Source organism: Musca domestica, unplaced genomic scaffold (assembly GCF_030504385.1).
Source record: "Musca domestica strain aabys unplaced genomic scaffold, Musca_domestica.polishedcontigs.V.1.1 92, whole genome shotgun sequence".
Lineage (NCBI taxonomy): Eukaryota > Metazoa > Arthropoda > Insecta > Diptera > Muscidae > Musca > Musca domestica.
Window position 1 is genome coordinate 1084483 of NW_026712441.1, and position 11181 is coordinate 1095663.

At 37.3% G+C, this 11181-nt stretch overlaps 1 protein-coding gene across 1 annotated transcript; it reads left to right on the forward strand.

The window, feature by feature from the left end:
• Positions 1-422: 422 nt before the first annotated feature.
• On the forward strand, positions 423-6685 carry LOC131807012 (protein polybromo-1-like). The gene is made up of 2 exons (XM_059132035.1): positions 423-2406; positions 3292-6685. Exons 1-2 carry the CDS (start codon positions 585-587, stop codon positions 6489-6491), a joined length of 5022 nt encoding a protein of 1673 aa, XP_058988018.1. The 5' UTR covers positions 423-584; the 3' UTR covers positions 6492-6685.
• The last annotated feature ends 4496 nt before the right edge of the window (positions 6686-11181 follow it).

The following is an 11181-nucleotide window of genomic DNA, read 5'->3' on the forward strand; positions in this document are numbered from 1 at the left end:
GCAATTATTTAAAAATATTGATACAAATTCCCAAAATATGTAATATTTTTACTCTCCGTGGGCAAAATGCAGTTTTTTCCGTGGTAACACTGCTATCAATAGTCGAGTACTCGGTTTTCACCCAAGTCCATAGTCGAGTTCGGCAATCGATAGAAGCGACTAGTTCCGCGCTCTTTAGTGAAGATGTTCAATTTTCTCATGTCTCGTTCGTAAACAACAGAGTAAACCGAGTCTTTGTTTTCTGTTTATTTTTTATTGCATATTCCTTTGTGGCCTTGATATTCGTTTCGTTGGGACGTTTTTCATTTTTGTTTCCAACGCGCTTGAAGCAGAGACGGGTATTCCTTTGTGGCCTTCATATTAGTTTCGTTGGGACGTTTTTCATTTTTGTTTCCAACGCGCTTGAAGCAGAGACGACAAAATGTGCGAAAGTCGACTTAGCTATCCCTAGGCGTCTATCTAGCAAAGGAAAAAATTTGGAGGAAATTGTGTGATTTTTTTAAAATAAATTTAAGAAAAGAAAATTTATTTATTTTAAGTTAAAAGTGTTTGCTTGAATATATTCTAATACCTGAACAAACATTATGTTGAGCCGTAAACGACGCGCAAGTTCGATTAGCAGTAAGAATGACGAAGAACCTTTACAAATGGACGACTCCACGCCGGAGAAATCACCGGTATTGGCAACTGCATCAAATTCCATAATTTCCTCCTTGACTGCGGTTCGTAAGAAACGCAAGCTAGATCCAAGTGAAATGTGTCAATCACTGTACGATTCAATACGCAATTTGAAGAAGGAAGATGGTTCGATGTTGTGTGACACATTCATAAGGGCACCAAAGAGACGCCAGGAGCCATCTTATTATGATGTGGTTAACAATCCTATTGATTTGTTGAAAATACAGCAGAAACTTAAAACGGATGTTTACGAAGACTTGGATGAGCTTGTGCAAGATTTCGAGTTGCTGGTTAACAATGCAAAGGCTTTTTATAAACCAGACACAATGGAGCATCAAGATGCCGTGGCACTGTGGCAGTACGTTACGGCAAACAAACAAAAACTACTTGAATCTCTTGGTATGGCAGAGGACGAACCAAAAAATAAAAGAGGCCGACGACGTTTGACTTGCACAGCCGATGAAGATGGTGGCAGTAAAGATGATGATATGAATTTATATGAAGAGTTGTTTGCATCTGTAATGACATCTGTAGATAGTACAATGAATGATAGACCCTTACACCGAATGTTTCTATTATTACCATCGAAGAAAATGTACCCGGATTATTATGATGTTATTGAACATCCCATCGATTTGAGATTGATTGCCACAAAGATACAAACCAATGCCTATTCCAATTTGCAGGAAATGGAAAAGGATTTGTTACAAATGACGAAGAATGCATGCCAATTTAATGAACCTGGATCACAAATCTACAAAGATGCCAAGACTTTAAAGAAAATATTCACTCAGAGACGGGTGGAATTGGAAACGGGTAAAGTAAAGCCCGTAAAAAGGCCAAAATCTTTAATGAGCGCCGCCATTGCTGCGCTCAAGGAAGAAGTTGATAGTTCCGATGACGAGGAGACGAGCAAAAAGGGAGAAGGCCCCATGTGGGCACTGTTCGATCATCTTTACAATGCTCCCGGCTTCTCTGAACATCCTGGAGCAACAGGTCCACCACTGGGTACATCATTGTGGAAATTACCCATACGCAGATTCCATCCGGAGTACTTTGAGCTTATCAAACGTCCCATATCCATGTGTCAAATTCATACCAAATTGAATAAAGGAGAATATGCCAATATAAGTGATTTAACAGCCGATCTGTATCTAATGCTTGACAATGCCAAAAAGGCTTATCCTCCTACACATCGCACCCATAAAGATGCTGTGAAAATGCTGAAACTAATGAATGCCAAATTGGTAGAAGATACTCCCGATCAAGATACCAGTGAAATGGAGGAGGAGGAAGAGGATGAGGACGCCGATGATGATGATGAAAGTGAACAGAATACCTTGGTTGCGTCTGCAGGACCAACCCCGGAAAAGAGGAAAAAAGGACGTCCACGTCTGAATCAATCAGCCAATAGCAGCACGTTAAATGCATCAGTGGTAGCTACACCTAAACCACAACGTATGACCATAACCCCACAGCTAAAGAAAAAGATTTTGGCTCTACATAAATACCTATTGGACTTTTCATTGGGTACTCGCAAGCCAATTGATTTATTTATGGAAAAGCCGCCACGAAAAATATATCCAGACTATTATGATGTCATTCAAAATCCCATTGACATGAATACCATTGAACACAATATACGGGCGGATAAATATCGTGATGTTGAAGATGTTGTCGCCGATTATCGTTTGATGTTTGCCAATTGTCGTCAATATAATGAAGAAGGTGAGATAACATAAATAATATTTTACTACCTTGTTTTAATAAAAATATTCTATCTTCCGATTGTATACGTTATTCTTTCTGGCGATTCAGTGCATATGTCCTACCCAAATACTGCATGAACTGCATTGTATTAATTCAAATGATCATATCATTTGTTCTCCAGTTAACGTCTGTATTCTCCAGTTAACGTCTGTATTGAATCACTTCGGGTCCCATCTTGAATAGGTTTATTTTACCATGTTCATTAAGATTTCCTCTTTAAGCCTCAAATCTCGTATATCCTTGACTTCAGGCAATACCTACAGTGACTCTATAAAAACTTAATTTCATTTTTTTAGCGCCCGTTCATCTCATCTTAAAATCACATTGCATGTGTCTTATTATTCCTTAATTTTGTTTTTCCAATATATCTTTCAGATTGTCATCAAAGACATCCTTTTCGGCTTGTCTATAAAGAGTCCTTGTCGGCTCGTCTGTTGTCTGCCCGTCTATGAAGACTTATGTTTAGATCGTCTATAAAGACATAATTTCTGCTCATTTTTAAAGACACATGCATTTCTTTTCACCTTTTTTATAAAATCTATAAAGACTCCATTTGAGATCACCTTTAGAACTCTCTCACCGATAAAGATTTTTGCTCCGGTATACCCACTTGTATCTCTAGTATAAATACAGGCTCTTGAGTTCGCCTATTTGACTCACTTTTCAGCTAGAAAACCCTCTGAGGTCAACTAAAAGATAAAATATTTTCCTGTACTTTTTGAAGACATCTCCGGTTCATTTCCAGTACTAACTACACTACTTGTTTATAATGACTGCTTAAATTTTTCTGTATCTTTTTCGTTTTTCAAAAAGAAAATATTAATTAAAATCTCTTGTTTTCAGGTTCCAATATATATGAAGATGCCAATGTGTTGGAAAAGGCGTTGAATGAAAAACTATTAAAAGATTTCCCAGGACTTAATGAAATCAAGAAACCATTACAAAAACTAAAATGCGGCAGACGTAGGGCAAATATACCAATGGGTGAAAAGTTGTGGCAATTCTACGAGTCTATTCGGGATTATCAAGAGCCAAAAGGAAAACGTCAGCTATCATTAATCTTTACAAAGTTACCATCGAAAACAGACTACCCAGATTACTATGATATCATAAAAGAGCCAATTGATATGGAAAAGATTGCTAACAAATTGAAACAAGGTTCTTACGAGACAATCGATGAATTGGCAGCAGATTTCCTTTTGATGTTGGAAAATTCTTGTAAATATAATGAACCTGATTCCCAAATTTACAAGGATGCATTAGTGTTGCAGCAATTGACATTGCAGCTGAAACAGAGTTTACGTAGTGCCGGTGATACAGTACCTGATGTGGGCTTGGCCGTACAAGAACTGTTAATGTCTTTATTCTCTTCTTTGTATAATCATCAAGATGAGGCGGGACGTTGTTATTCAGATTCTTTGTTGGAGTTACCGGAATATGATGAATTGCCAGGTGATCAAAAGGTTCGTGGCATATCATTGGATGTCGTGAAACGTCGATTGTATAAGGGTGTCTATAAACGTTTGGACATCTTCCAAGAAGATGTCTTTGCCTGTTTGGAAAGGGCCAGAAAACTGTCACGTACCGATTCGGATATATTTCAAGATTCTATAGAGTTGCAGACATTCTTTATCAAGAAGAGAGACGAAGTTTGTCGCGACACATTGAGTAGCCCTGCATTGAGCTACACTCTCGATAAGATGATGGCTGAAGTCGAATTATTAAAGCAACAAAAATCCTCTCAGGAGGAACAAGATCAAGATGATAAAGAGGACGTGGATAGAGCTGCTATGCAAGGGGAAAGTATGACATTTAACCAAAAAGTCTTCTCCCCCGGTGATTTTGTATACTTTACGCACAATGAACACAAATCTCTGAGTATAGCGTACATCGAACGCCTTTGGACTACCGAGGATGATAAAAAAATGATGTATGGTTCAGTGTTTTTAAGTCCTCATGAGACATACCATGTACAGACAAGAAAGTTCTTTGAAAAAGAAGTATTCAAGAGCAGTGTTTCACAGAATATACCCATGGAAAGGGTACAGGGTAAATGCTATGTAATGCACATTAAGGACTATATCAAAGCTAAACCTGAAAACTTTGATGACAAAGATGTCTTTGTGTGTGAATCTCGATATCATGTACGTTCACGGTCATTTAAGAAATTCAAAAACTGGCCATTTGTTCGAGAGAATGACCCTGTGAAGCTTACACCACGCGATAAGCCCATCGAAATCAAACGAGTTATGTCGGTGTTCAAGGAACGTGTTGAGAAACACAAAGGAGAACTGGAGGAGTTGAAAATGCAGGAGTCATTGGTGGAGAAAGAGAAACCCAATGTAGCCTGTGACCCTCCACCAAATGCTGAGCCCAATGCTGTGTACTATCAGCAGTTCAACACCATTTGCAGCGGTGTTGTTAAAACGGGTGATTTTGTTTATGTGGCTACCCAAGGAGGTAAACAATCGATTGCCCAAATTCACCAAATCTGGGAACAGAACAATAAGTCCTATTTTAAGGGGCCTTGGTTGTTAACGCCAAGTGAAATTCAACCACCACTGCCAACACAGCCACCTTTTGGCAAACAATTCTATCGTCAAGAGTTATTGCTCTCCACAGTTGAAGAAGCCAGTCCCATCATTAGCATTGTCGGACGTTGTGCTGTCTTGGAATATCAGGAATACATAACCTGCCGTCCCACCGAATTTGTAGAAAGTGATGTTTATATTTGTGAAGCAGCGTATGATGAGCTAAGGAAATCTTTGCGCAAATTTAATTTACCAAATTCATTGCGAAAATTCATTCACAGTGCTGAAGTGACACAAGATGAAATTCTCTATTTCAAAGTACCCATTAAACCATCGAAGGATGTTAAGAATGGAGATTTAAATGAAAGTTTGGGTATTATGGAAGATTCTATGGATGGTAATCCTCCTTCAGTTAGTTCGGATATTGTTACAACATCATCGCCGGCACCATCGGTCTCGTCAACTCCCCTGTCATCCAAGAAAACAAAGACGACAAAGAAAAGTCTTACTGGCTACATCCTATATTCGAGTGAGCACAGGAAGGGTATTTGTACCGCAAATCCCGATGCTTCGTTCGGTGACATTTCCCGCATGGTCGGTAACGAATGGAAAAATCTCCCAGCTAGTGTCAAACAAGCCTGGGAAGATAGGGCTCAACGCATTAACGAAGAAACAAAAGCCCGTTTTGAGCTCATGGAAGAAACTCTGTCCATGAATAACTGTGCCAGTCCTGGTCCAAATCAAGGTGGCGACAATCAACAGGTTGGCCTTACTTTTGAGTGTCATTGGGACAAGTGTGACTATCAGTTTGAAGATTCAGTCGATTGTATGGAACATTGCATAGCCGATAATACAGGACACGTCCAACGAACGGCCTCACAGCAAACTGAATCAGAGTATTATTGCCAATGGCGTAATTGTATACGCATGAAAAAGAATTTACAAGCTTTCCCATCGCTGGTAAGGCTTATCAAACATGTGCGTGAAGTACATTTAACCAAATGTAGTAAGCTTGTAATGCCTAATGAACGAAGCAAAAACTTTGTGCCTCGTAAGTCCAAAACAGTACAATTTGCGCCCCAACAACAGCAACAACAAATGACCACTAATGTAAATCCAATGGTGGTCAATGCAAGTCATTCTCCACGTGGCGTGGAGCAACATCACTATACGTATCAACCGCAAATATTTGCACCTCCTCCAGAGCCATTGTTTGTCACAGTGCCGCCACGACCACAACGTGTTTTACACTCGGAAGCTTATATCAAATATATTGCCTCCTTGCAAGGTACAACCCATCAACAGAATGCCCAAAACTCGGCCAATTGGAAGAGAGCGTTGACACCGGTAACACCGGCTGATATAACAAAGCCCAAGAATCTCTTGCCGTCCCAGTGGTTGGGGCGCTTTGCTAGCAGTAATGCTGACGATGTTGTCAGAGCCCTGTGTCACATGCGCAATTACATGATGAACGATGTATTGCAGATAGAACGTACATTGGATAGTTTTTAAGAATAAGACCTTTTTTTCTCTCTTACACTTTTTATCTTCTTTCTGGATAAGCGTACAATTTTGATAATTGATTACTTGTAGCTTTAAGTATATTTTTTGAAAACATTTGTATTATGAGATGTACATGTTATGTATTTAAAACATATTACCGCTAATATGTATGTATTTGTACAGTAATAAATGGTGTGAGAAAATGTGTAGAGTTTCTTTATTTCTGTATGGGAATGGTGAATTATGTTAAAGTGTGTCAATTTTGAGAGTGTAATTAATTCTTTGTCACAGCAGGTTTTGTAAAGCGGGGTTCTCCCTCTATATCAAAAGATTTTTCCGTCTCTGAAGATTAATTATAGTCTACGCCACACTGACGCCGGGGTATTATGTTTTTGTGCAATTGTTTGTAAGATGCAGAAGGAAACGAGATGGACCCATAGCTCCTTTTGATGATCTTTATAGAATGACATTCCGAGTCGATTTATACAAGTCCGTGGGCTCATGTACTTCTGTAAACAAAGTACGTATCGCATTTATTGTCCGATTGAGATGAAATTTTGTATAAATCATTTGTTTGCGCCAAGGATGAAATTGGTGAGAATCGGTTCCAATTTAGATGTAACTCTCATCAACCTATTACAGAAAACCCCATATATAGACGCAATATAACGGGTTTTATTTATGCGGTATTTTTCGACAGACTTTTTTTTATACCCTACAACACTATGTGTTGGGGGTATTATAAGTTTGATTGGGCCAAAAATTATGTAACACCACAAAATATTGATTTCCCACATAGGAAAGTATATATGGATCTTCCTATCTCGCCGAGCTGAGTCGATCTAGCTATGTATGTCCGTCCGTCCGACTGTCCGTCTGTCCATGTTAATTTGTAATCACTCTACAGGTCGTAATTATGGTCCGATCTTCACGAAATTTAAAATGGAGGTGGGGCTAGGGTCAGAATAGAACCCTATTTCTTTTGGTGATGATCGCATAATATTTAGGGGTTGAAATGGACCAAAAACTGAGAAAATTCCTGTTTTTGCACTTGCTCTACAGGTCGCAATTATAGACCAATCGACGCGGAATTTCGCATGTAGCTACAGTTTAGGGCTGGCAAGAAGCCTACCCATTTGGGTGGTCATCGGATAATATTTAGCGGGTAAAATAGACCATATCTTTTTTGTTGAAATTCAAATTCAAAATTTTTCATTAAACCGCGAATATTTTAAGTTCCGGCGAAATCACAAAGCCATGACAAGGTTACTTCTGATCTTTACATTGATGTTAACATCCAACAAAACGGATATATAGCAAAATATGTGCGATATATATGTTTATCAAATAAGATATGCTTGAAAAATCTCTTATATGTCGAGAACGGCTGAACTGATTTTGAAAGTTCTCATTAATTCAGAATGGCCTCTTGGCAGGAAAGATAAAACGTCTAAAAAAATCGCATAAAAATATCTCTCTAAAGATGAAAATATTGATTTTGTAAAATTTTCTCATATATTTTCAATTTTGTCATATTTTTGGCACATTTTCATTTTGAATTAAACATTTGGTAATATTTCTACAACTAACAAAACTAAGTTGTTAGGATTTCAGGATATCATATACAGATCGCATTTATGGCCCGATCCTTACGAAATTTTGCATGGGGATAAGATGGGGGTCAGAATAGAAGCCTACTCTTTTTGGAGATGATCGCCATATATTTAGGGGTTGAAATGGACCAAAAAACTGCAAAATTGTCACCAAGTCGTAATTATGGGGGTTAACGCACATTGCAAAAGCCAAGCAGTTTTGGATGGCCATCCAAAAATATTCAATGTGTGAAGGAGTTTGCCAACTTTTATAGACAAAATACGAAAATGTCTATTCCAGTGACTTTTTGGAGAATTCAGAAATACAGGAAAGACGCACTTCTAACTATTTCGTTAACGCTGATTTCGTTGAAGAATATAGTCAAATGTCTGTATCTCATATAGATGCGTTTCAGTCAAAAACCAATAATAAATGTTAATCTTTTGCCACTTCTGAGAGATTATAGGTCTTTGGGAAATATTGATTCCAGATCTAGGATGACCATTTACGTGCAACATCTACCAATAAATTGGAAATAAGCAAATTAGTTTATGTTGCTATTATTCGAAAATTAGAGAACGGAACCTGATGGTTTTCTTTTATTATTTGTCACAATGTCTTGTGGAATTCTTTCGAGTATCTCGCCTATATAAACTGTATCGTTTATTATAGTGTTGTAGGGTATTCAACGGTCGGCCCCGCTCGACTGTAGCCTTTGCTTACTTGTTAATTTTTAAGTTTCTTCCAAATGGTATTGGTATTAAAAGTTCTGCCTGGCCGCACTTAGCTGCTGCTTTACTTGTTAATTCTATCATGTTCTATTTGATTTTCAGAATATTTCATTTGAATCTTAATTGTTTTAATTAAAATTCAGAAAATGAGTTATTTGTGAAATTAGATACGCTACACCAATGTGAATATATATAGGGAATTTATGTGAATTAAAAAATACCAACTATGATATTTAAAGCAGATATAACTTAAAGCCGAAAGCGACTAATATATGACAGGCTTTTATCATATTCTACAAAATTTTGGGGGAGACATTTGTGTCTGAACCGATATTCATTAAAATTTATCCTATTTTTAGACACAATAAACGTGAAATCGGATGAAAGTATATATCGGAGCAATACCCAAATCTGAACCGATCTCTATAGAACTTAGCAGAGGTATTTCTATGCAGTATCTGATACTTGATACCAAATATCGTTGTTATGGATCGTGGTTTACGGGTAAGAGGGAGTAAAATATAAAATCGTATGAAACATACATATGGGATATAGAGCTATATCTTAATCGATTTTCACCAAATTTGATGCACTTTCTTTCAGGTTAAATTCGTTGTACCAAAGTCCATTCAGTTCGGGCTTATATTAACACAATAAGAGCGAAATCGTATAAAGATATATATTGGAGCTATATCCTAATCTGAACCGATTTCCATAATATTTGGCAGAGGTATTTCTGAAATATATTTCATATCTTTTCCCGAATATCGTTGTTATGGAGTTCACATTACGGCTGTGGAAGAATTTAACGAATCCGGTATCTGAATCGATTTTCACCAAATTTGAAACACTTGTTTCTAGGCTTAATTCTATGTCGATTTATCGATGTGCGTGTGATTTTTAATGGATTTTTATACCCTACACCACATAGTGGTAAGGGTATTATGTCTTTGTGCATTTGTTTGCAACATGGAAAAGGAAGCGAAATAGACCCATAGTTACTTTTGAGGATCTCCATAGAATCACTGTCTGAGTTGATTTATGCATGTCAGTCCGTCTGTCCGTCCGTCCGTCTGTCCATGTATTCTTGTGAACAAATTGCAGGTCGCATTTATTATCCGATTGAGATGAAATTTTGCACAAATAATTTGTTTGGCCCAAGGACGAACCCTATTGAAATTGGAGATAATCGGTAAAAATTTAGTTATAGCTCCCACACATATCTTCGTCCGATTTGCTTTTTATTGTGCACCAAACGTGAAATATCAGCCCGAATAGTATGGAATTTTGCTCATACAACCAAATTAGGCCTGAAAATAAGTATGATAAATTTTATCGAAATCGGTTCAGATATAGCTATAGCTCCCATATATATGTTTCATCCGATTTGTTATTTTTGTCCTCCGCAGCCATAATATGCACTCTGTAATTACAATATTTGGGGAAAAATATCAAATACAGCTCAGAAATACATTTGCTAAATTTTATCGAGATCGGTTCAGATTTGGATATAGCTCCCACATATAACTTCGTCCGATTTACCTTTTATTGTGCACCACACGTCTAATATTTGTCTAAATGGGATGGAATTTGACACATACGACCGAATTAAGTCTAGAAGATAGTATGTCAAATTTGGTGAAGATCGGTTCAGATATAGCTATAGCTCCCATATATATTGTTCATCCGATTTCTAGTATTTGTTACCCACAGCCGTAATATGCACTCCGTAAAAACGATATTTCAGGAAATATATCATATACAGCTCAGAAATATATTTGCAAAATTTTTTCGAGATCGGTTCAGATTTGGATATAGCCCCCATATATCTCTTTATCTGATTTTAAATTAGTTTTGCACCAAATGGGCAATACAAGTCCGAATTTAAAAGATACAACTGCTTCGGCATATTTGGTCTTTGAACTTTAAATTATAATTATAATCATAGCGTGTATGATTGAAAAAACTTTTAATTGTTACGTGGAGCTCTACTAAATTAGCAAAGTGGTGTAGGGTATCATAAAGTCGGCCCCGCCCGACTTTAGGACTTTCTTTACTGGTTTTAACTACCGAATTCGTTCCAAATGGTGGAGGGTATTCAAAGTTCGGCCCGGTCGAATTTAACAGAATTTTTAATAGATTTTTTTTAATTACCAAATTCGTTCCAAATGGTGGGGGGTATTCAAAGTTCGGCCCGCCCGAATTTACAGCTTTTATGCTTGTTTTAAATATATTCTGAACATTTTTAAATAATTAAATTGATTATCTGAAATTCAAATATAAATTTCTGAATTTTGATTAACGGGTGCCAAATTTTAAATTGATTTTTTGAATAACAGTTGAAAGTTGAGTTGCTTCTAAGCTATCGGAGCAAA